This window comes from Macrobrachium nipponense, chromosome 22 (assembly GCF_015104395.2).
Source record: "Macrobrachium nipponense isolate FS-2020 chromosome 22, ASM1510439v2, whole genome shotgun sequence".
In the NCBI taxonomy this organism is placed as follows: Eukaryota; Metazoa; Arthropoda; class Malacostraca; order Decapoda; family Palaemonidae; genus Macrobrachium; species Macrobrachium nipponense.
This window is the reverse complement of record NC_087213.1, coordinates 40,404,407-40,431,280: the sequence shown is the minus strand read 5'-3', so window position 1 is coordinate 40,431,280 and position 26,874 is coordinate 40,404,407. Positions and strand designations below refer to the sequence as shown.

At 36.0% G+C, this 26,874-nt stretch overlaps 1 protein-coding gene across 4 annotated transcripts in view; it reads left to right on the top strand.

Annotated features, from left to right (window-relative positions):
- LOC135198608 (uncharacterized) overlaps positions 1-16,089 on the top strand; it is a 36,230-nt gene extending 20,141 nt beyond the window's left edge. For all 4 annotated transcript variants that reach the window (XM_064226344.1, XM_064226345.1, XM_064226347.1 and 1 more), the window contains exons 3-5: positions 8,862-9,053; positions 11,365-11,601; positions 11,941-16,089. In XM_064226344.1, coding sequence (XP_064082414.1) covers positions 8,862-9,053; positions 11,365-11,601; positions 11,941-12,123 — 612 coding nt within the window. In that variant the 3' untranslated portion in view covers positions 12,124-16,089. The remainder of the gene's footprint in view (positions 1-8,861; positions 9,054-11,364; positions 11,602-11,940) is intronic.
- Positions 16,090-26,874: the final 10,785 nt, after the last annotated feature.

Below are 26,874 nucleotides of genomic sequence, written 5' to 3'. Positions count from 1 at the left end.
GCTCCCCCCAAGAAAATTGAATATCCTCCCACAACACATCTGTTAAAGGAGGGGCCAAGATAGAAAAACCCTTCACAAACTTTCTGAAAAACCATGCATCCACAGGAATGACTTAATTTGTTTCTTTGTCTTGGGGACAAGAAAATCTGCAATTGCTTTGACTTTATCGTAGTTTACTCTAACTCCCTCTTTAGATATGATATGACCTAAATATGCAATCTGCTTCTTTAAGAGGTCGCACTTGGCTAACTTAATTTTCAAACCAACTAACCTAAGTCCCCCAAGAACCTCCCTGAGCACCTCCATGTGGTGCTGATGCTTGATCGTATCTATTGCAATCAATATATCATCCATGTACATAAAGACAAACTTTCCTAATAACCAGTGTAAAATTGTGTTTTCTAACCTCATAAAAGTCACAGGACTACCTGATAATACAAAAGGCATCGGTGTAAACTAGAAATCCATCTTGGGCAATGAGTATGCGATAAATTCCCAACTATCTTCGCTAAAGGGAACCTGCAAAAATCACTGCAAGAGGTCTATCGAAGAGTAGATATTACATTTCAACAAAAATGTTTGGTACACAGTTTGGTACACAGTCAACCAAATAATGGTTGGGGATAGTCTTTTGATTCAGTTTACAGAAAGCCACACCGGCCCGTACGGAACCACCTAATAATTCCCTCCTCCTCCCATTTGCTAACTTGTTGCTCTACCTGTTCCCTAATTTTAAACAGGACTCTGTAAGAGGGCACAAAGATGGGTTTGGTCCCCTATTCCAGAGTTACCTTGTGTTCTAACATCTTAGTCAGCCTTAACTTATCCCCTTTTAAAGCAACTGTATCCCCAAATTCACCAGAACCTCACTTAAAACCTCTGTATGCTCTTTGTAGTCTACATTGGCTATTTAGGAGTTTTCAACCTTTTTTTCCCCACTTACCCTTTCGGACATTTTTAATGTCTATTGTAAACACAAAGAATTCCAGAATTTTTTTTTTTTCATAATTATTTATATGTTCTTATGCAGTAAATTTTCAAGGTTATGGTACTGAGCTGGAAAAACAAAATACATCAGCAGCAAAGGGAGTTAATGAGATTGGTGAAACTGTTTTTCATCAGTTAACCTAGTCAACCGAAGAGCAGGTTTTGCTAAAGCACATGGAGGCCTCAGTTTTAATTTTATGACAAGTACGCTGAAATAACTAGTTTCACACAAATACTACGTTGATGGGAAAAGCAACCAAGAACGGAGAGGTTCCTCTGAGACATGTGGATAAGATTTGGATATTTTACGCCAGAAAATGACTAAAGACTTTTTCTCAAATAGATCACAGCACTGGCGCCATTCATAAGTGCAATAAACTATTCCTTAATAGCATCATTAACAAAAATAATATCTGTGTGGAAAGGGTCTCTAATTAGCTTTAAGTTTCCTTCAGACACATCAGGACAGTAACTGTCTATTTCATTTTGCAGTGAGGAAAGGCAATCCACTCTTATAAGCTTACCATCTGAACTACAGTAGAGGTGTCCTGCCCACAGATATAGAGAGGAGAAATTGGACTGCGCATAGTAGCTAGGCGATCATTCTCATGTAAACAATAGTGCAAACCCATACAATCTTATGGGAAACCCTGTCTCTTTAAAGTTTTCTCGGATATCCGTAAGACTGTCAAATGATTTACGCGCCATTTACTATACACAATATGTTACTGTATGTAGAAATAAAAATATTTAATTTTGCTGGTATACTTTTTCTATGGTTAAGCCATAAAGTTTTGTAAAATCGTAACTTCATTATGGTTATAATCTCAGCAGTCTTTAATGATTGGTAAATTATCTTTGCAGCATTTACATAGGACAATGTGTACTACATGTAGAAATAAATTTTCTATTCTGTCTGCTGTAGTTTGTATACACTTGAGCAATATTGTTGACCAATTTGTCGATGTTATGTGCCTTTCTTTCCACCATAAAATACAGTTCTGCTTTACTTTAGAGGCAGAACTAATTATAGTTCTTTATTCATGAGTCAAACTGACAATATGGTAAAATAATTGTCATCTCCAACGCTGTCATCCCATATAAGCTTTAGCCATAGGCATATATATACAATACTAATAATGCCCTGGGTTCAGTAGCCTGATACCTATCAGCCAATATTTGCTAGTGGGCATTGTTGGTTGGGATAAATGAAACAAGCTCATCTTAGGCAAGGTCACAATTAGGGTTTCCAGTCTGAGCCCGATTTTTCAAGCTATAATGTAATATGAATTTGAAGTTTCCTTTTAGGTAAAAATGATAATGGTAAAATTGAAGAATATACTACTTTAAGTTGTTGCAGTACAAGTAGTAGGAAAAATAGTCAGGCATAATCATGGTTGTATGGACTGAAGTTAACCCTACATACCAGTGACTTTTCAGGTATTTCAGCACACTGAACAACTTTTATTCTATACAATTGGTCACTTGGAATAATATTTTACGAGCTGTAGGCACGTACCACGGATAAGCAACACCCCTGCTTTAATAACAAGCTCATTACAACATTCCTTACGTATTTTATTAGATATAAAAGCAGGAGTGAAGTTGAAAGGGTCTAACACACATTTACTTGAGGTTTTTTCAACAGTCATAAAAATTCTCAAAAATTAAAAAAGGTCTCTTACGTGTGAAATGTGATCCCCTGTTCTTTTGTGAACTTCTTCCGGTAACTGACACAGTTGATGAGCCAGCATTGGATGCCAAAAGTGGCTTTTTTGCTACTGGTCTCCGCAGTAGACAACGATCACATAACAATGGCACCTTACGTGCATGTGATCGTCACTTGTCTGTCCAATCTCTCCCCTATATTGTACTGTGGGCAGCCAGGCCCCTAACCCTAACAACCTGTGGGGAGCATGTACCCCATGACAGACCCTTAGTGTACCATCTGGGGTATGCGTACCTCAGGTTGAAAACCCCTGGGCTAAGTGATCCCTATAAATTATCCTCTTCATTTGCATTTCCACCTCAGAAAACTCAGAGGTCTACCACATAAGTATTCTTCTGGTATTTCCTAACTATGTCATTGCAATTCAATAATTCCACCCATATATGATACCCTATTACTGACACCGTGCTAATAACCTCTTTTAATTTTTTGCTACCCTCAATCACACACACCTCTTTGGGCACTTTCACTTCCCTTAACCTGACTTCCACCATAGTCATCGTCCCTGGATTTAAAACAATATCCTCTGATAAACCATCTTTGTGTGACAATTTAACGTGTGCTTCCGAACCTGAAAAACCACAAAGGTGGTTATGTGCCCCATGTTCTACATCCACATAAATATCACCCATATTTATGTAAGTATCCCCACTACCACCATCCATAACCTCCAAGTTAGTATCAGTCTACATAACCTTCCATTCCACATTCTGCACACTTTGCATGCTGTTCTTTACACATCCTCATATAATGTCCATTCTCCCCACAATTACTGCAAATCACATTGACATGGGTACCCTGACATCCACTCACTACGTGCCCTACCTGTCCACACCTGTAACACTTAATATCCCCATCTTTCTTACACTCACTCACTAAATGGCCTGTTTGCCCACACCTGAAGCATGCTCCTAATGCCCACCGACACTCATTCTTCTTGTGACCTAGCTTACCACATCTGTGACACTGCTGCTCTCATTCATGACTAACTAATCCTTCTCTTCCAACACTTGCTCTCCGATCTCTCTTGGGTTTAACTACACTTACATTACTTACTCTCACACTCCTATCAACCACTCACTCTGCCTCTCTATAACTTTTAAATTCAGGCACATTCTCATTTAATTCGGTCTTAACACTAACACTTCTACTCTCTTTTATACACTTATCTAGCTCATAATCTTCCACTATCTCTAGAATATCATACCATGTCATCCTCTCACTCATCCATCTCATTTTCTCTTTACGCTTCAAATATATGAATTCATATATGCTCTCTGGTACAGTCACTAATAACTTTCGCATTAACTCCTTACACTCACTTATCCCTTGGTCCCCAAACCTTTTTGTAGCTAATGTTTCCAACCTACAGACATGCATAGACAGAGACTCACCAGCATTCATCTTTGCCTCCTCAAAATCATTCTTCCTCTTATACCTAACACTACTCTTGCCCTCCTAGCCTGTTCCATGATCCTAGTTTTAACACCCTTATACGACACATCTCCTACACTTTTCATTATCCCATACATGCTTAACAAATACCCAGTCAAGAATTCTCCTGGTTCCCTAACCCACACTCTCTTGTTCTCCCTATACTTAGCCATACAATATTTCTCATATTCTTTGAAAAAGTTCCCTATCTCTCTATTCCCATATTCCTCATACCTTGCACATTGTAGTACCTCTCTCATATACACAGCCTTTCGTACTTCTCGCCCACTTTGACTCACACTTCCACTATTTCCATCATGATTCCTATTTACCTCCTCCGAATACAATGAATCAACTTCCATACTAACATCCATGCTCTTGGTTACGCTCTTCTTACCCTTCTTCATTCTACCTACCTGTTCCCACTCACCGCTATCTAAATCACTCTCACTGTTCCTTACTTTCTTCCTTTTTCCCAAAGTTCTCAATTCCTTTCACATCCTGTCTATAATCCTTACTAACTTTCTTTCTTTTATTCTTCTTATCCTTGTCCTCATTCCTATCCTTATCCTGTCTCCCTTCTTTCTTATTCTCACTTACTACAATCATATCACCTTCATCACTTGCACTCTCAGCTACTCTCTCTTCCACTTTCCTTACCACTTCTGGCCTTTCACAAGACCCACGAAGCCTTCCTCTCCCATGCATCCCTTCATCATCTCCTGCACTGCATTCATCATTACTCCGAACTTTTCATCCATTTTCTCAACCATTCTCTCTTCTGCTCCCTTCACTTCTTCTTCATTTCCACTTTCACACTCCTTAGCATTCCTCTCATTTCCTCTAACTCGCTCTTCAGCTCCTCACACTCCACCCTCAACCTCTCATTCTCTACTTCCAATCTTTCCTTAGCTTCCCTCGACAACCGCAACTCCTCCCTCAGCCTCTCCACTTCACTCAAACCTTTCATTCTTATTTTCTTTACCAATCACACAGCTCACTGCACCAATCATCCTTCAGCTGCCACACCAGCAGTCCCTGTTCGGGCGCCAAAAATTATGTGGCGGAATCACAAGCTAACAAAAACAAAAGCGAGCAAGACCTCCCTACATTACGTTAACCACTCCTGGCTTGCAAATTTCTCCCAGTCACACTTTCCACTTTATGTTACTAATTATGCACAGGACAACTGGTTCAGTGAGATAAAGAAAACACAAAAACTCTCAGAACCCATGTATTCGCCATATACTTGACACATTCAGGGCGAGACGCTGTCTGTCCACTGCTAAAACCATACAAGAACTCCACAAAAAAACAAAAAAACATAACAATCACTACGTAACCAAATGCCAACAACTCGAAAACAACTCGACAAATCAACACACAAACTACCACCAACACTGTCTCCAACAAACACCTCACAAACATCAAAACACAAAATCAAATACAACAGACACTCTTCAGCTCAACAACAACCAGACAGACACATGCAGAACAACTATACAACACCAAAATCAATCAAATCACACAATAACATCTGACCCTCAACAGATTGCCTTATCTCCAAGACCACAGCCTTCTATGACTCTTCATAACAGACTGATCATAGTCTGACTGACTGACCCACCAAACGCGCCAACAGAAAACCAAAACAATCGCCCAACAAGCAAACCACTCATTAACAATCCATCCACCACTTACGCTCTCTCTCTCACTTTCTCTCGACAACTCGCTCACTCACAGTCTTCAGAAAAACACATACGCACTTACATACTATCATACAGCAACACCAAACACGAAACACGATATATCAACATATGAAAACATTTAAACTCTCAATTATTTCCGATAACTACAAACAACCCAACGTCGCTCTAACTCTCTTGCTCTCTCTCTCTCTCGCACGCAACCCTCGAAGACATTGTCAAATGTAACTACCTTATCACTCCTCCATAATAGTATTTCCAGACCTTCTTGTCTTTTTGTGCAAGGCAAGGGTAGGAAGTGGTTCTGCCATATCAAATGTTCTCAATAATATGGCTGGTGTTTGACTGCACTACAAACTTAAAACATGCTAATATAATCAGTGCTAGATTTTCTTTTTATCATATTCAGATCCCTCTTAATAATTTACACAGCGTAGCGATTTAAACAAAGTTTTCTTTTTCTTAAACGTGGCACAGATTTTGAGCTGTGTTGCCATTTCTATTAGAGGACTCTCGTCCAAGTTACGCTGCCCCTGGTGCATGCGGAGTACGAGCATGATATATGGAAATGACGAGTACGGGAATAAAAAAATCTCCGAACGAAAATATTATATGATTGTTTAGAGTATATCAAACTACAAAAGCATGTAGACGATGGATTGAGAATAATTTTATTTTCATGATAGGAAAATTTATAGAGAAATTTTATATTCCTTAAGAACAGAGAAAGAGTGAATCTGCATAAACCTAACAACAGATTTTCTCCAAATATTTCTATATTTACCTAGATCAGGGGTTTTCAACCTGTGGTACACATACCCCAGGTGGTACGCCAAGGGTCTGTCAAGGTTGCTTTTCCCATCAACGTTGTATCTGTGTGACACTGGGTTTTCCAGCGTACTTGTCATAAAAATCAAAACTGAGGTCTCGAATGAATGTGGAAGCCGGCCCTCCATGTGCTTTAGCAAAGACTGGTCCCCAGCTGACTAGGCTAACTGATGAAAAACAGTTTCACCAATCTCATTAACTCCTTTTCCTGCTGATGGAATAATAATGTATTTTGTTTTTCCAGCTCAGTACCATAACCTTGAAAATTTATTGCATAGAAACAGGTAAATAATTATGATTATGAATAAAGTGTCTTTATTTCTTGTGTGGAATTCTTTGCGTATAATTATAATAATACTGGTTATGTCAGGAGAGTTATGTAATTACTTCTCTTCAGTATAGTACTTGTAAATATATGCAATGGAATTTTTTTCCTGATAATGTTTTCCTTTCTTTATACGAAGTGGAGGGGGTTCATTACTGACATTAAGAATACCTGAAAGGGCGCATGGTGAAAAAAAGTTTGAAAACTGATCTAGATATTATATCTATTATATATATATATATAGAATATATATTATAGATTATAGATATACATTATATTATATATTATATATATATATAATATATATATATATATATATATATATATATATATCATATTATATTATTCTTGTATATTATATACATGTATATAATAATATTATATAATATATATATATTATATTAATATATTATATATATATAAAGGTTTTTGCCACGAAGGAAAAAATGAAAAAGCGAGATAACCGAGTACTTTCGGTCCTGTTCAGACCCTTTATTTATTCATAGCATCACGTTTTATATACTTCGTGATCAAGTTATTCATATATATATACATTGTCTAGATCAGGAGTTTTCAACCTTATAACTTACAACAAATCATTTTCATAAGCCCATTTGTAGTTACTGTAGAGGACAGAAAGGAAAGAAGAATACGATAATGCTGCGATAACTTTGTTGCCTCCTGGGATAATTTTAGCCTCTTTTCTGATCTTTCATAAGTTAATCACGATTTCCTTCTCTACTGATCTTGAGACTATTTATATATACTTTCCCTCTCTCTCTCTCTCCATGAAAATGAAAAATCACACAAAAAACAAAATACAACGATGCACACACAATATATTTGTATATACGTATATATATATATATATATATATATATATATATATATACATATATATACGTATATATACATACATATATACATATGTATATATATAAATATATATATATATATATATATATATAAAGTGTGCTTGGTCGTATATAATTTTTCATTTCCTTGGAGAGAGAGAGAGAGAGAGAAAGTATATATAAATAGTCTCAAGATCAGTAGAGAAGGAAACCGTGATTAACTTATGAAAGATCAGAAAAGAGGCTAAAATTATCCCAGGAGGCAACAAAGTTATCGCAGCATTATCTTATTCTTCTTTCCTTTCTGTCCTCTACAGTAACTACAAATGGGCTTATGAAAATGTTTTGTTGTAAGTTATAATGATAGTTTTGCAGAACTTTTTTCTGTTGATTTCTTATAAGTAATCCTAAAGTCCAAATCCCTAAAGAGATTTAACAAGGAATAAATACGGTCTATTACCGATACATTTAGTACAGCTGCTGCCTTAGACTTCTGTGAAAAGGTTTTTCCAAACTGCAAAAGATTTTGGTTTACTCGGGGAGTAAGCCTACAAACTACTTTGTTGTTGTTGTTGTTCTTGTTGGGGGGTAGGAAAGGTCTATGAAGAGCCTGAAAAGGTCTGAGAAGGTGTTTTGCGTTGAGTTAAAGAGACAGGAATATTAACACAGGATATTTATGATTTATTTATTAGAATGAAAATGTCAAAAAATAAATAATAAGCATGTTATACATTAGAGAAAAATTATTTCCAATCAAATATAGCATATATATATATTTAAAATAAAATTTCTTTGGTGCACATTTCAATTTACGTTAAAATTAGGAATATAATGTTTACAACTTACGCGTGAGGTAAGTAAGCTGGAGGTCGGATCACGCCTTGTTACTTCGAAACATGTTACTGAGACTCTTGTTGGCCGCTTCCATTTCATGTAGTCATTAGTATTTGAGATACCTCACAATTGTTCTATTTTCTCACATCTATTACCTCTTTCAGCGTCGCAGTGAGCGTGATCTTCCAGTGTGCGCAACGCCAGCTGAGGCCTGCAACCTCGCCCACCGGAGATACTGGCTGACGCCCATCACCGAGAGACTCTGCCGATGCGCTGACAAGTCCGAGTGTCCTCTGCACTTCACCAGCCTCAATGACACACTGTCCCAACACGTCTCTAATCGAGCCCAACTCAAGGTTCAGTATACCTACTAGCGACATGATTTCAAGATTGGACAAATCTCTTCTTTCAGATCGGAAATAGGAGAAAAGTGTTTTCGGAAGAAGCACCTCATTTTTGGAAGTGATTTCGGCTGAAATATTAAATTTTGCCATAGATCATAAAGTCATAAAGTCTTACGAGTGCTATACATAAAGTGTAGGATTGAAGGTTCACAATATATATAATAAAAGGAGCCCATAAAAACGCCAAAATATAGAATGTAAGTACTTTGTTTCAGACTGCTGTCTCTCTCTTCATTACCTACCTGAAGAGAGAGGCAGCTTTCTCTGAAATATAGTACTTACTCTCCATATTTTGGCGTTCTTTTATTAGATGTAATTCTGTTGTAACAGAACATTTTTACCAGTCATATATATATATATATATATATATATATATATATATATATATATATATATAGTGTGTGTGTGTGTGTGTGTATCATGCGCATATCAAATAGTATAGGTGTCACATATGCTAAAGGTTCACGCGCACACACACACACACACACACACACACACACACACACACACACATATATATATATATATATATATATATATATATATATATATATATATATATATATATATATATATATATATATAAATATATACATATGTGCGTGTGTGTTTCTGTCATATGTGGCACACATACTCCGATTGTTTTATTGAGTTGAAAAAGCCCTTGGCAGTGCTTGGTGACGATTGATTGAATGTAATATGTCCGCACATCATCGTTTAAGTTCATATGATTACTTAGTGATCCAAACGAACGCTTATTTAATCATCCAGATTTCTTCCTCAAACATATTTCGTACCTTCTGATAATGCTCCCGATAATGCTCTCCGTTCGGTTATTGTGATGATTTATTTATTTTTACTTTTCAAATATATACATTCCTCACCTTTGTCCTTCCATTTACACCTAATCTTTTGACAGATATCGTTTCTGTCACAGAACTGACTCTAACTTGTCCCATTTGCAGCACTTTTAGCTTTTTCCCAAGTATCACTCAACACACACACACACACACACACACACACACACACACATATATATATATATATATATATATATATATATATATATATATATATATATAATAATACTGCATATGTATTTATGGCCGTAGGCCGGCAACTTAAGCCTAGCGTATTTTCGAAATTGAAAACTATATTGACCCATCCAATTGTGTGTTATTATGTTATATAGGCATATGGCCTGTTAAAATGATGTAATAAGACGAATATGGGAATTTTGATTCGTAGCCCATTGCGCATGATTGTCTCGATTTCGTAGACGACAGTGAGAAGAAATAGCTATAAATAGGTGTTCTTATCAGTTAGCATCGTCTGCAGCGATTCTCATGAAAGCCTCGAAAAGAGCCACGGCAACTATTGAACTGCAGATATAACCATACAAGGATTACTAAAGTATGATTATGGTTATTATTATTATTTTATTCAGAAGATGAATCTTATTTATGCTACAGTGATTTCCAGTGCTCAGTGTCCTCACCAAGGTCCCAGAAACAAGAAACTATGGCCTTGAAAACTAAGTGGGGATGTTCTCCTGCCACGAGATCAAGAGTCTCTTTTCAGATACGGATTAATTGGTGGCTGTTTGTTCACCTCCCAATTAAGTTTCGCATACAGAAATTTGTATCAGTTCCAAGTTTTCAGTATAATATATTCTCACAAAACATTGGTAATTACACGTTACTAATAATATTTAATGAAGTCCTCATTTGCCGTGACGTCAGGGAAAGTACAACAAATTTCCCTCCTAAAATAGTGTTTACCCAAAACCTATTTTAAGCTGTTGACTTCGACGACCGTGCTGTTGAAAAGCACCTTTGGACTCAAGAACGCATTTTGTTTAATAATCTGTCAACTTGGTAGCATTGTTAACATACATAACATATATTTGAGGGAGATATTTGTTATTAAATAAGCCTTCACCCGTGCCTTCATCTACACTGTTTCGCCGTGTTTGGTACTAGCCCCTGGGGAGTCTAATGTATTTCGCTGTGTTTAGTACTAGTGCATTTGATCCCCCTGGGGCTAGTGCTAAACATGGCGAAGCAGTGTAGATGAAGGCGAATAACATTTGACCCTAAAGGGATTAGTACCAAACACTGTGGAACACTTTTAGATGAATCACTGTTTCACAGTGTTTAGGCCTAGCCCTCTGGGATCAAATGTTCCTAAGCGAATTGGTTTTTTCACATACTATTCCCTGAGAGAGAGAGAGAGAGGTATATAACCATTTTCTTAAATGCAGTTTTGCAGTCCAATTGTGAGGGATCTACCGGAGTGTGCTAACGGGGAGCCGGCCCTGAAGATCAAGAAGGTAGAGCGGAAAGGTTCACCTTACCCGCCCTTTGGAACTGTGAAGACGGAGGGGGTGGACACTCACTCGACGCTGCTGTGCCACTGCCCTTGGCCCAATCGGTGGACGCTGTCGCAAACAACGACCACTTCGCCAACAGAGACATTCTTACTCTACACCTGCGACCAGGTGGGAATTGGGAGAGTTGCTTGCCAATAACAAGATTCAGAGCGCTCTTGTCTCAAGCACGATTATTCCTTTTCATTCAGCGTTCTAAAACTAAAGCTAGTATTGAAAAACTTAGCGAATTCTTGTGCAAGTTTCATGAAATAACTGGTCGTACTATCTCTTGTATTTGATATAATTAGACTATTGTACAATGAAAGACTTTATTTTTATCCATGAAAGAAATAACACCAAAACAATTCCTCTGCGAAATACTATTATACTTTTTATTCTGGAGTGTAAGTAACCGTCGATGAATCTAATATATATATATTTTTTTTTTATTTCTACCAACCGTTCCAGTTGCCAAAATGCAAAACGGAAGAGGAATGTGGCCAGATTCGAGCAGACACACTCGAAAGTTATTACTCATGCTCGTGTCCTGAGCAACACGTCTGCGTCTTCAAGAGGCCGCAGAAAGCAGCCTTCACGTCGGAGCTTCATTTCGAAGGACACGCTTACACGGCACAGTGCACGCCCAACTGAATGTCTTAGTTTGAAGTCATCGTCTCTGCTTACCGTCATAATGAACAACTCGTTCGCTGAAGTCACGCGTATCTGAATTCATGACTAAGTGAAGAACCTGATGGACTAAATCTAACGTAAGACGACATCACATCGAAGAAACTTTCTGTGGGAAAACTCGAATATGGTTGCTTAACGAAAAGAAATTGGTATTTTCCGAAATATTAACACCAAACAAGCAAGGGTAAGTTTTTGTCAGTGTCACTAAGAAGAAATGTTGCGATTTTTGCCCCAAGCAGAAAATTCATGCGGTTCCTTTTGTGGGCAAGAAAGGTTTCGCGCTAATAGTACCCAGGGAGCTTAGTGGCGATATACAGAGGTGTCACCAACGATTGTGCTGAAGTCCTTCACTCGTGGTCGCCATATTTCATAGATTTACGACTAAAAATGAATTTGTGAAATAAATGATGATCGTTTATATCCTTATTCATCGATGATATAACAATTGTAAAGATCAAAAAATGTTTCCACGAATTCTTGACTCAAATACAAAATAGAGCTGATTCTAATCTAGCATAGTCACAGGAAGAGCGATTGAGATCTGTTTGTTAAGAGTATATCAACATCTGAAACAAACAAGAAATGAGATACAGCCTCGAGAGATAATGGGATTAGGAACACCGTAAGACAAGTACTTTAGAATATTATCATTATTATTATTATTATTATTATTATTATTATTATTATTATTATTATTATTATTATTATTATTATTATTATTATTATTATTATAGAGTGCAGAAAGTGGGGCGCGCTAGGTTCACAAATTGGCTGTGGCATTTAATAACAACAGCGGCCCACATTAAAGATGAAAATTCATATGGATTCAATATAGTGTTTACTGGAATTTTGATTCTGTAATTAACACGAAATATTAAACATATAATTTTACTGCAATTTCTGTTAACGGTAAATTTCACTAAACCACGTTTATTTAATTATTCCTTTGCAGTTATAAAAATTATGCTGAATCAATGGCCCGTGTGACAATGTTATTATACATTAATAATACCGAAGAAGGCAACTAAAGATACACAGCCCAGATTATAAGCCACAATGACAAACTTAATAATGATTAATTAAAGACGATGGCAAATATACGAGTTGCATATTTCGTTGTACTACGTCCGAGAAGCTTGTATGTCGAATGCTCTGTTTTGCCAACGTCAAGGTAACTTTCTAAAATAAGAAAAAATTGAATAAAAAATAACAATGAGGGTGAATACTTAGTATTGTAAATTATGTTTCATCTGTGAAAAGATTCCAACGAATCTGATTTTTGCGGGAATGTGGAGGGATCTGTGTCTAGTCTCACCAAAAAAAGTTAGCGTCTCAGGAGGGCAACATATTTTTGGGCCTCCTATATCACCAAACATTAATGGTCAAAACAGAAGGCTTTTTTTACCATAAAAATGGTTAAACAAAAAAAAAAAACAAAAACAAAAAAAAACAAAGAGCATGGAAACAGCTAATCATATGAAAGTAAGGCATAAAAGAATAAAAGTTGCCAACATAAAAACACTTCCAATGCTTCAGTCCCCGTCTCAAAATTTGATTGATGTCAAATTTAATATTTCTTTCTCTCTGTATCTAGATATCGGTCAAGAAGTTCATAGAAAAAACAAAAGAGGCAGACCATCGAACTACATCATGTGTTGTGACATTTACCGTCATACCTCAAATTATACTGGATATATTGCAATTGCAATTTGTTGTATTCATCTTAAAAGAAAATAGAGAAAAAAAACAAGGAAAAATGTAGCTACCAAAAAATTTCCAAAAATTTTACTCCCCATAGGAAATAAGAGTGCCTTTCAATTTAAGGCCTGGAACAGTTCCTTCTCTAGTCCAGGTGCAGGGTATGGTTCTGTAGGAAAATTTGAGTATGGAGAATTTTTCTTCAGAAATGCTTAGTAGGTGTCTTAGTAAGCATTTTTGACTTTGATGGAGATCTGCCATCTGGTAGGTTTCCCGGTTATGACGTCATCAAAGATGGCGGCCGTTCGATTGTAAAACTTGTCATATCTCTCTTAATACTGGCCCGATTTGGATGAAACTTCAACTATTTCCACTAATTAGAACTTTAAAAAGTTAAAAGAAGAGGGAAAAGTGATGAAAATGTTTGCAAATACTTAAGTGTTTAATTTTAAGGTATTATTCTAAACTTTTTTTTTATATCTAATTAATATAGTTTTTTAGCGGGTTGCTGAAGTGAAACGAAGATATGGATGTCCTAAAATGGTTTAGAGTGTTAAAGGATGGTGCATCAGACTTCAAACCAGATGAAAAGCCATGTATCATATGTAATAAATATGATGGGAGTGTGTCAAGTACTGTAAATGACAGAAGAAAAATCAGGAAGGCTGCGAAAATACTCAATGACATTGTTACTAACCGTTTAAGCATATTAAGCGAGGTTGCAGTTTTTCTACCATTTAAGTAATGCCTGCTATAAACAGTACTGTCAATAGAAGTCCTTTTTAAAGATTCAAATTGACAAGGAAAAAATAGAATATGAAGGTGAAGCAACCAAATCTCAACCGACTGAAGAGCAAAATCTTAGGAAATCTGCTGCAAGGAAACGAGCACGACACCACAGTCCTCAAGCAAGTGTTACTCTTTATCTAGACCTTTTATGCATTATTTGCAACCAGAAATCTCATGAGCAAATTTACCAGAAGTATAGAATAAGTGAGAGCCCAAAAGTTGAAGAGTTTTTGAAAGCCACTTTGTACTTACAAGACGATGTTTTCACTCGCACTTGTCACTTGCAAGATGTGTCAATTGTTTTTGGTGACGATTTACTGTGTCACGTCAATTGTATATCTAAGTATTTACTGAAATACAAACGGAAACTTCAATCAGATGGCAAAAGCAACTTCAATTATCAGAAAAGGTAGCAGCGTTTGCTTTCATAGCTCCTGATATTAAATCCGGTCTAGATAAAGTTATGGATACACTCAGTTATATTCGAGATCAGTTTAATATACAAAATGAAAATATCAAAGTCGATAACAATGAGCTAAAACTACTGTTGAGTGATTACTTTAGAAATGGAATTAAGATTTTCCAAACCTACAAAGGCTAACAAACCACAGATGTTTTTTCTTCAGGCATTCAAACAGATGTCATTAGAAGTTGCAATCCTTTTACAGAATGTGCTCTTCTATTGAGGCAATCACTGCAGAAGCTAGACTTTGGCCTCAGTGATAAATTTGGGATTACTGGTATGAGTCCAACATGTTTCTGATTTAGCTCTTCTTTGGAGCAAAGTGCATTGAATGCACTCCATGATGGTACAGGCTATTCAAGATTTTCCTCTGGATTGGAAGTCTCAGAAGTATGTAGAATGGTATGAGCAATTCTTGAAAGCTGCCATAACATGTCTGAATTTTTATACTCGTCCTCATTCATCGTCAATAAATCTGAGGTAACTTCGTAATTGCTCGGGAGATCTGGACGTTTTGCTAGTTTTAATAAAACTGTAACTTTCGGCATGGAAGAAGCCTTTCAATTGCTTTCATCCCTCTCAAGACCTCAGTCTCTGACAAGTATGGTCTTAATGGTGTTTCTAGTGGTTTTTCTTGGAAGAGTACACATACAATGTCACGAAAACCTTCAACACCAGATAAAGTAGCTTCCTCGTGGTTAAAGTTGTCGAAGGCGTCAATTGTGAAGGAGTCACTCTTAAAATTACTTGTCATTGGAACATGAAAAGGAGACTACTTAACAGCGTAGTGTGCAAGGTTATGGTGGTGACGAATGACTTCATGGTAACTGACACTGAAACCTACATAAGCTTGTTATCAAGGTTTTGCTTCTACATTTCTGATGTATTGATTCCCCTACCATCATATGTGAAGGTGTTTTTCTAGCCGATGATGAATATCGTAGTACATTATTTGTAATAAAGTTTGTGTTTTAAGATTCCACTGGTGTGAATACTTCCCTATTTCCAATTCTTTACCATCTTCTATTTCGGGGATGTCACATTCCTCAATTTTTTTCATATATTAAATAATTTACTGAAAATCTTTATAAATACCTCAGGTATTTTTGGCTCAGTCCAAGAGCTTTTAAGGTCCTGTGCATCACCAAATTTATCTCTGAGGCCAAAGTCTAGCTTCTGCAATGATTCCCTCAATAGAAGAGCACAGTCTGTAAAAGGATTGCAACTTCTAATGACATCTGCTACTTTTTCTGTTTGAATGCCTTTAGAAAAAAACATAAGTGGTCTGTCAGCCTTTGTAGGCTTGGAAAAACATAATACTATTTCCAAAGTATTCTCTCAACAGTAGTTGTAGCTTCTTGTTATCGACTTTGATATTTTCATTTTGTATATCAAACTGGTCTTTAATGTAACTGAGGGTGTATCCATAACTTTATCTAGACCGGATTTAATGTCAGGAGATACGAAAACAAACGCTGCTACCTTTTCTGATACTAAAAGTTGCTTTTGCCATCTGATTGAAGTTTCCGTTTCAATAGCTCATTGTTTATCGTAAACAGACAATTACTCAAGTTTTTTCATAGAGCATTCGTCAAGATTTTAACAAAAGCAACATTCCTAAGTTAATGGCAAGTACAACATCTTTTATTTGAGCACTAAAAGGCAACTTATAGCCTACTAGTACACCCAAGTCACGTACTTTGACAGTGACTGGAACGACATTACATCACCAGTATTTGTTTTTCCAAAAATATTGGAAATGACAACAGGATGGTAAATTAACCGATGGAAATCAACAAGAAATCTCTATTTTTGAGATAACGTCAACTACTGAACATCAACGCTAAAGCTGGTCTTGATGCAGAGAGAATCCAGTTCCCATTTACGTTTCAAATGATACTCCTCTCCCTGCTAACTCCCAATACATGAAAACATATACTGCATCTTAAAAAATCCTTTTCTTTAATTACCCTCCAGCTAAAGTGTAAAGGGGCTGATGACGCCATAAGTCAACATTATAAAGTGACAGTTATTACCTTATGATTGAAGGGATTTGCTTCAAATTTTTGCCACTTATTATACAACAACTACTAAAATTACACAAGTGGGTAATTAAAGAAATTGACTTCTAGGTTCATAAATTTTGCAGTTAAAATTTTTTTTCAAAAACATGCCAAAAAAAAGTTGCAGTCAAAAAATTTTCCTCGCTTGTAATTATGGATACATACATAATTATACAGGAGGCTGTAAAAATTTAATTCAGTTTGGTTCAGTCTTGTTGGAGATATAATCATTTATTTTTGACAAAAGTTTTCATGAATCCTGAGACAATCAGGACATCTTAATTGAGTTACTCTCATAACCCGTTCTTTTCTTACAAATTCTTTACAATTTATCGTTCCCAGTGCCATACAAGCAACGAATAAAATTGCTAGTAAACCAATCTAAAAACCTTTTTCAGCAATAACACTTCAGGATATGTTTATTTAGATATAAAACAATCCAAAACAGTCTATAACTCACTTCTGCTTATCCAGAATTAGAGTCATACCGACATTGTGCAATAATTTGTCGTTAAATGCTGCTCACAGTGTGCCGTAAATGCGGTGAACAAATATGTAAACAAAAACACACAAAATTTACTTAATACTTCAGGACATGTTATTTAGGCAAGAGCAAGCCCAAAACTCCTAATAATTAAAATTCGATAATTCCTCGAAATTCGGCGGTCGGCGGCCGCACCCCCCATAAAACAGAAAAAACTAACAGCAGGTTAAACAACAAGTTAACAAACAAAGGCCAAGTTCAAATGAAATCAAATGGACAAGCAAAATGATAATATGCAACTATAATACAGGGCTACAAAATAAAAAATCAAGAATTGAAATAAAGATCAACCACCACGGCAAACCAAAACTGCCTAGTTTACAAACATATATCGATCCATTACTCCAAAAATAAAAAGGGATAAGTTAGAAAGGCATTACTTAAATAGGACAGCTAAAATGAAAATTGTAAACAATATCAAATTAGTGTAAAAACTGAACTCCACTGATAACTTGCCTCATTAGGTCCAGACCAGAGGCAGACAAGTGTCAAGGTGGCAGTTAGACATTTCGTTTTCATTATTCACAGTATGGTAGATAGTAAACCCCATATACTCTAAATAAAAGAGATTCAGTTGTTACATTCACAAAGGTCGAAGTTTAAAACATCTTGATATGATGATAAAAGTCTTCCACAATTAAAGTTTTCCAGTGAAGAGTAATGTCAGGTTCTTCCACAGCCCAGTTTGCTGCCTGGGAACACCTTCTGCTTCTCTTCACTTCAGCCAGCGATCATGGAAGCAAACTTGGGAGTCAAAGTACTTCAATCCATTTCTAAAATGAACATTTAGTTCAGGAATCTTCCTGATTGATGGATTTGGATAATATGTATATATATAATATATATATATATATATATATATATATATATATATATATAGATAATTATAGATATATAATAATATATATATTATATATATATAAGCGAAATACCACGGGAAATGATAGTCAGGAATCCAAGCGCTTTCGTCTTTATTCAGACATCGTCAAGGAGCTACTAAAGTACAAATTGGAGAGGAAGGCCTCAGGTAGAAACAAGATCAGGAATACCAGATGGTTAATTATCAAAAGGGTAAAAATTAAAAGGGATAATCCAGGATTATCGGATATCACACGGTCACAAACTTAAACAGATTCTGACCCTAACCGAAATTACAAAGTATCTTTACAGTCCAAAACATGTAAAAACTGAATATATTAATTTTGTTGCTTATATTTATCTACAACTTTTTTCATTATGAAAGCATCAAGTTTAAATAAACCAAGACTTAAATTTAGAACATTTCTATTATTTGACTTGATAAAACAAGATTCAATGATATTCCTTTTAACTGTGTCATTACATGGGACTAAGGCTCTTGCTTGACTCCAGTTAATAGGATGGTCTAAATCTCTCATATGTACAAATAATGCATTCGATATTTGCCCAGTTCTCACAGAATATTGATGTTGCTTAAGACGCTGTGAAAGAGATTTCCCGGTCTGTCCGTAATAGATTTTATCACATTTTTTGCAAGGAATTTCATATATGCAGCCTGGAAGATCTTTAGGAGAATTTTTGATTACTAAACTCTTGACATTAATATTACTGAAAACAACATTTATGTTAAAAAGCTTTAAAATTCTAGGAATATCTAAAAACCTTTCATCATAAGGTAATTTTAGAATGTTATGCTTACTAAATTCAAGTTTGTCATTAGTTGAATAAAATGTTTTTCTAGCTCTTTTCCATGCCACATCTACAAAAGTCCTTGGGTATTTAAGTTTCAATGCAATATCATAAATAGTTTTAATTTCAGCGTCAATAAATTGCGGGCTACAGACACGTAAAGCCCTTAGGAACATCCCAGAAAAAACAGAGAATTTAACATTTTGATGGTGATTGGAGTAGTAATGAACAAAAGAGGCAATATTAGTTGATTTTCGAAAGACTGAAAAGGTGAAATTTCTATCATTTCTATGGACAGTTACATCAAGAAAATTCAAATTACAATTTCTTTCTTCCTCTACAGTAAATTTTATAGAAGGGACTAAATTATTGAGATTATTAAGGAATTCCTGGAGGTTTTCGTGAACTGGCCAAATACAGAAGATATCATCCACGTATCTAAACCAAATAACTTTTTGGGGCAAAATTCTTGGTAAGAGTTTTTGTCTCAAAAATTCCATGTAAATATTGCTAAGGACAGGAGATAAGGGATTACCCATGGCCATGCCAAACTTTTGTACAAAAAATTCCCCATTGAAACAAAATTTACTATCTTTGATACATAACCTTATGAGACTAATGAGATTTTCTACACTTAAGGGAATGTCATGACGCTCTAATTCCTCTTCCAAATATTCAAGTAAGTCATCTACAGGCACTTTTGTAAATAAAGAGACAACATCAAAACTAACCATATTAAAATCATAATTCAAATTTAAACTATTCAATTTGTTTATAAAATCAACATTGTTTTTAACATTCGTGTTAGAAATATTTCCTACCAAAGGAGTAAGAATTTTTACAAGCCATTTAGATAAATTATACGAAACTGAGCCCACTGAACTAATGATTGGTCTGATAGGGTTATTGATTTTATGTGTCTTGACTAAACCATACATGTAAGGTAGGGAGGCGCATTGCGGTGTAAACTGTTTAATTAAATGGTCTAAGCCCTTCAAAATGGATTTAATTTGTTTATTAAAATGGGAGTTAACTGTCTGTGTAGGGTCAGACCTCAGTTTCGTATAAGTATCAGTGTCATTTAGCAATGTCATTATTTTACTTATATAGTCACTTTTATTCATAATTACCACTGCATTAGATTTGATCTGCTTTTGTTCACCTTCACTGTTTCGTCTTCTTTAATTTTCTTAAAAGCCTGGAGAAATCTCACGGGTACATTAGGGGGAGAAGGTTTACTCATAGCACCATACACAATACCTTTACAAAAATTGATATCATCAGGGCATAGGTTTTGATTCAATTTTTCTAAATAACAAAAGGATTTTGAGATGTCGACACAGTCCAGGTTACCATTAAATACACCAAAGCTTAACTCATATCCCAAAGCCGCTGTCGTAGCACTATCCACTGGTTTGTCAGATAAATTAATCATGAAGTCCACGTTGGCATGCTTAGTCCAGTCGCTTTCAGCAATAAGATTTTTCAGCTTGACTTGGAGCTTCCTTTCAAGACGGTTGCAGCACTTTCTCAATTTTCCGTAGCAATAATCCAGCATCCGATTCTTCCAATCGACAGGAACCGTCTGATTAAAGCTATACCGTCTGCTTCTAAGTGTACGGAACGCATCATCTACTTCCACTTTTGTGATGTCGATGTGTTTCTGAAGTATGATGCGTTGAAACTCGTCGAAAGGTCGTTCTGCTAGGCGAAGAATTCTCACTGGTAAAATCGACTTGGGCATCACTTGCTCGTTCATGCACTTCCGTAGAAAGTTGAGTCGGAGTTTCAGTTTGTGAGCGATGATAAGAGCATTACAGAAGGATGTCACGAATAGAACAAGGCTCGGTAAATTCAAAGAAAAGGCGTAGAAGTTGCGTGTGGTTTCCATTATGCTTAAAAAATCACAGTAGATGCACGTGACTTCATAAATAAGCGAATACCACGGGAAATGATAGTCAGGAATCCAAGCGCTTTCGTCTTTATTCAGACATCGTCAAGGAGCTACTAAAGTACAAATTGGAGAGGAAGGCCTCAGGTAGAAACAAGATCAGGAATACCAGATGGTTAATTATCAAAAGGGTAAAAATTAAAAGGGATAATCCAGGATTATTGGATATCACACGGTCACAAACTTAAACAGATTCTGACCCTAACCGAAATTACAAAGTATCTTTACAGTCCAAAACATGTAAAAACTGAATATATTAATTTTGTTGCTTATATTTATCTACAACTTTTTTCATTATGAAAGCATCAAGTTTAAATAAACCAAGACTTAAATTTAGAACATTTCTATTATTTGACTTGATAAAACAAGATTCAATGATATTCCTTTTAACTGTGTCATTACATGGGACTAAGGCTCTTGCTTGACTCCAGTTAATAGGATGGTCTAAATCTCTCATATGTACAAATAATGCATTCGATATTTGCCCAGTTCTCACAGAATATTAGTTGATTTTCGAAAGACTGAAAAGGTGAAATTTCTATCTGTATTTGGCCAGTTCACGAAAACCTCCAGGAATTCCTTAATAATCTCAATAATTTAGTCCCTTCTATAAAATTTACTGTAGAGGAAGAAAGAAATTGTAATTTGAATTTTCTTGATGTAACTGTCCATAGAAATGATAGAAATTTCACCTTTTCAGTCTTTCGAAAATCAACTAATATTGCCTCTTTTGTTCATTACTACTCCAATCACCATCAAAATGTTAAATTCTCTGTTTTTTCTGGGATGTTCCTAAGGGCTTTACGTGTCTGTAGCCCGCAATTTATTGACGCTGAAATTAAAACTATTTATGATATTGCATTGAAACTTAAATACCCAAGGACTTTTGTAGATGTGGCATGGAAAAGAGCTAGAAAAACATTTTATTCAACTAATGACAAACTTGAATTTAGTAAGCATAACATTCTAAAATTACCTTATGATGAAAGGTTTTTAGATATTCCTAGAATTTTAAAGCTTTTTAACATAAATGTTGTTTTCAGTAATATTAATGTCAAGAGTTTAGTAATCAAAAATTCTCCTAAAGATCTTCCAGGCTGCATATATGAAATTCCTTGCAAAAAATGTGATAAAATCTATTACGGACAGACTGGGAAATCTCTTTCACAGCGTCTTAAGCAACATCAATATTCTGTGAGAACTGGGCAAATATCGAATGCATTATTTGTACATATGAGAGATTTAGACCATCCTATTAACTGGAGTCAGCAAGAGCCTTAGTCCCATGTAATGACACAGTTAAAAGGAATATCATTGAATCTTGTTTTATCAAGTCAAATAATAGAAATGTTCTAATTTAGTCTTGGTTTATTTAAACTTGATGCTTTCATAATGAAAAAAGTTGTAGATAAATATAAGCAACAAAATTAATATATTCAGTTTTTACATGTTTTGGACTGTAAAGATACTTTGTAATTTCGGTTAGGGTCAGAATCTGTTTAAGTTTGTGACCGTGTGATATCCGATAATCCTGGATTATCCCTTTTAATTTTTACCCTTTTGATAATTAACCATCTGGTATTCCTGATCTTGTTTCTACCTGAGGCCTTCCTCTCCAATTTGTACTTTAGTAGCTCCTTGACGATGTCTGAATAAAGACGAAAGCGCTTGGATTCCTGACTATCATTTCCCGTGGTATTCGCTTATTTATGAAGTCACGTGCATCTACTGTGATTTTTTAAGAATATATATATATATATATATATATATATATATATATATATATATATATATATATATATGCATATACGAACTTAAATCATGTACTGTTATCAAAATTTAAAAAATGCATCAATCAGCGAGATTCCTGAACTAAATGTTCCAAACCATAGACCACAGAATTCATTAACCCCTGAAAGGTTACAGCTTCATTCTTTAACCCAAATGGCATCATCCGACATGGAAATAAGCCCTGGGGAGTGACAAAAGCAGATAAGGCCCTGGTACGCTTAGATAGTGGCACCTGCCAGTAACCTTTAAGAAGATCAAACTTAATAATATACTTTGCTTGCCCCAACCAATCAACACAGTCCTCCACCCGAGGCAGGGGGAAAGCTATCGGAATGAGTAACCTTGTTCAGTTTCCGATAGTCTAGGCACATCCTGTACCCTCCATCAGACTTTTTGACCAATACCACAGGTGAGGACCAAGGACTATCACTCGGCTCTGTGAGACAGTGTTTTAACATATACTCCACTTTCTTGACCACCACCTCACTTTTCACAGGATTCAAACGATAGGGGGACTGCTTGACTGGAGGGCATTACCTACTTCTACGTCATGCTCCAAAATTGATGTACGACCAGGGACATCAGAAAATAGATCCTTATAACGATACACTAACTTTTTCAACACTTCGTTTCTCCATATCCAAATGCATAACTAAACTATCAAAATTTTCCAAGGAATTCTGATTGTCAGAGGGCCAACAAATATAGTCTCATCAAAATATTATATGAAAAAGAATCATCATCATCATTATCACAATTTCCGACAAAAGCAATTGGAATTGCATTTTCCCTATCCACAAATTCCTAAATAGTTTATATGGCAGAGTCGATGCAGTTTCCTTCACTCAGGTATCTCCACCAAATAATTAACTTAATTCAATTTCTTAATTACCTTCCAAGGACCTGAAAAAGAAGCCCTTAAAGAATTCCCCGGTAAAGGCAACAACAACACCTTTTCACCTACAGCGAACTACGCAGCTTGGATTTCTTGTCAAAATAATATTTCATTTTATCTTGGTTGTTTTACAAACTTTTCCGAGCAAACTCCCATGCCTTAGTCAATTTATCACCAAGTCCAGACACATAGTCCAACAAATAAATGTTAGGACTGTCACCTACCCAAACTTCTCTTATAACTTCTAGAGGACCACGAACACTGTGCCCAAAAACTAAATTGAAAGGAGACAGACCCAACGACTGACCTGGAGATGAACAAAAAGTGAATAATAGATATGGAGGTTCCTTATCCCACTCGGACCCATGAGCCAAACAGTATTTCTACAACATGGACTTCAATGTTTGGTGGAACCGCTCCAGAACACCCTGAGTCTCATACAGGGATGACGTGATGTGTTTAATCCCCAGTTCTGCCATTTTATCTCTGAAGTACCTACTGATGAAATTAGAGATGTTGCTTTGGACTACCTTAGGCAACCCAAACTTTGTAAAGAAATTTATCAAAACATCAGCAATCTTTACACTTTTGATTGTATGGAAGGGTATAGCCTCAGGAAAATGGGACATTCTATCTATAATGGTAAAAATATATTAATTCCCACTCCGTGATCTAGGCAAAAGACCAACTACGTCACTTATAACTTCCTTGAAAGGTTCTGACACCAAAGGATTGGGATTAACGGCACCTTCAGAATCAGTTGATTAGGTTTTCCTACCTTCTGACAAATATCACAACCGTTGACAAACTTCTTTACATCTGGTTTCAAACCTAGCCACAAGAAGTCGGACAGAAGTTTCAACACTGTCTTCCGAATCCTGAAATGCCCTGAGAAATTATTTTCATGAGCCACCGACATCAATCTCAACCTGAAATCAAAAGGAATCATTAACTGACGATCCACCTCACACTGGTCATTACCCACCTCTTTAGGCCTGCTACACCTGTACAGAATTTTATTAATTATTCGGTACTGAGGCACTGACAAATCAAACAGAGTGCCAGACTCCTTAGGTAAATCATGGAATTCCGTCTTCTGTGATTTGATAAGTTCTTCCCTTGTCCAATTTGGTTTAACAAAATTTTCCCCTACTACCACATGACTACTACTACTACTACTACCACTACAACTACTACTACTTTCTAGACTACTTAAATCTAAATTGGTTGTTGTTCTGCAGTGTCAACAACCGTAGTGTGAGAAAGAGTAGCTACAGAGATTTCAGGGTTTACCATTAAAATAGGACAAGTCATGTTTTTATAAACTACGTTGTTGCCTAGAACAACATTTATATCTTTCACAGGGAACTTTTCCACGATAGCCAATTTAATAGTTCCAGAAAATGACGGACAGTCCAAGCAAAAAAATACCGATAGGATAAGACCACCGAATCTGGAAAACCTGTTAATATCACAAATTCTTCCTCAGAAGCTTCAAAATCAACTGGCAGCGCCCCTCTCAGGATTAAGAATTGCATGGTGGTTTTAACATACCCAGCTTCCTTATTTCCCATACCCATCACCGGTTTTTACATAGACTGTTGACAACTTAAAAGCAAAACACCTACTTTTAACATGGCCCTTTTTTTGCAAAAGAAACAAATCACACCTTTCACAGAGTCACAATTATTCCCTTTATTATTAGAAGAGGCATTATAATTATTATTTCTGTAAGAAACATTATTATTATCATTCCTTCCAAACCCTTCATTATAGTTGCTACGGCTGGCCTTATTCCAGCCAGACTTACCTTTGGAAATAATATTCTGAAATTCTGCTTTATGAGAAAAAACATATTCGTCACTAGTTAAAGCCACCTCCTGCAATTTATCATGTTTTAGTCCCTCCAGATGGGACTTTAATTTATCCGGAACACATCATTTGAACTCTTCAATTAATAATAATTCCTTCAATTTATCAAAACTGTCCACATCCTTTAACTTAAACCAGTCCTCAGAAAACTGTTGCTTCCCCCTGGCAAACTCTACAAAGGTTTGATCATTATTTTTCCGCAAGTTCCGAAAATGCTGTCTATATGCCTCTGGGACTAAGTTGTATGCTTTTAATATAATGGCCTTAATTTTCTCATAATCTATGGCCAGACTCATCTAAGGTTACATATACCTTTTGTGTCCCTTGCTATGTATTAAAGTGGTCCAGTGTTCCACTGGCCACTGCAACCTAGCAGCCATTCTCTCAAAGGAGACAAAGAACTCAGCCACATTCGATTCTTGGAACTTGGGAACAAATTTCAATGCCAGCACCAAATTAACCCCTTTGGTACCGCATGATGCATAATCGGCTAGATGCTGCATCCTGCATTTTCCAAACTCACCCTAGAGTCCGTTTAACCCTAAAAAAAATAGGTTATATTAACATCTATTCTGCTTTATATATTAATGGAAATGAATGTGAGGTCATATGTATACACACATACACACATATACTATACTATACATAACATTTACTTTCACTTCTCGCCATATCAACCCATGGATTTTCCCTTTTTTCTGGGGATTTTCTTGAAAAAATAATGCAGCTCTCTCATTAGCCCATGAACAAAGATTTTTCATCACGTTATCATAAAAAAAATATATATTAGTATAGGCATCCCCAGACGTCAGGAAAAATGCATCCCCAGGTGTAAGGAAAAGTGCATCCCCAAGTGCTCGATTTACCCCTGAAAAAACATCACAAAAGTCTGGCAACATCGTTGGACGATGATCCTCTAATATGTTGGTAACATATTATGTAATCCCACCTTTTACCTCTCGTTCTTCCATGTCATTA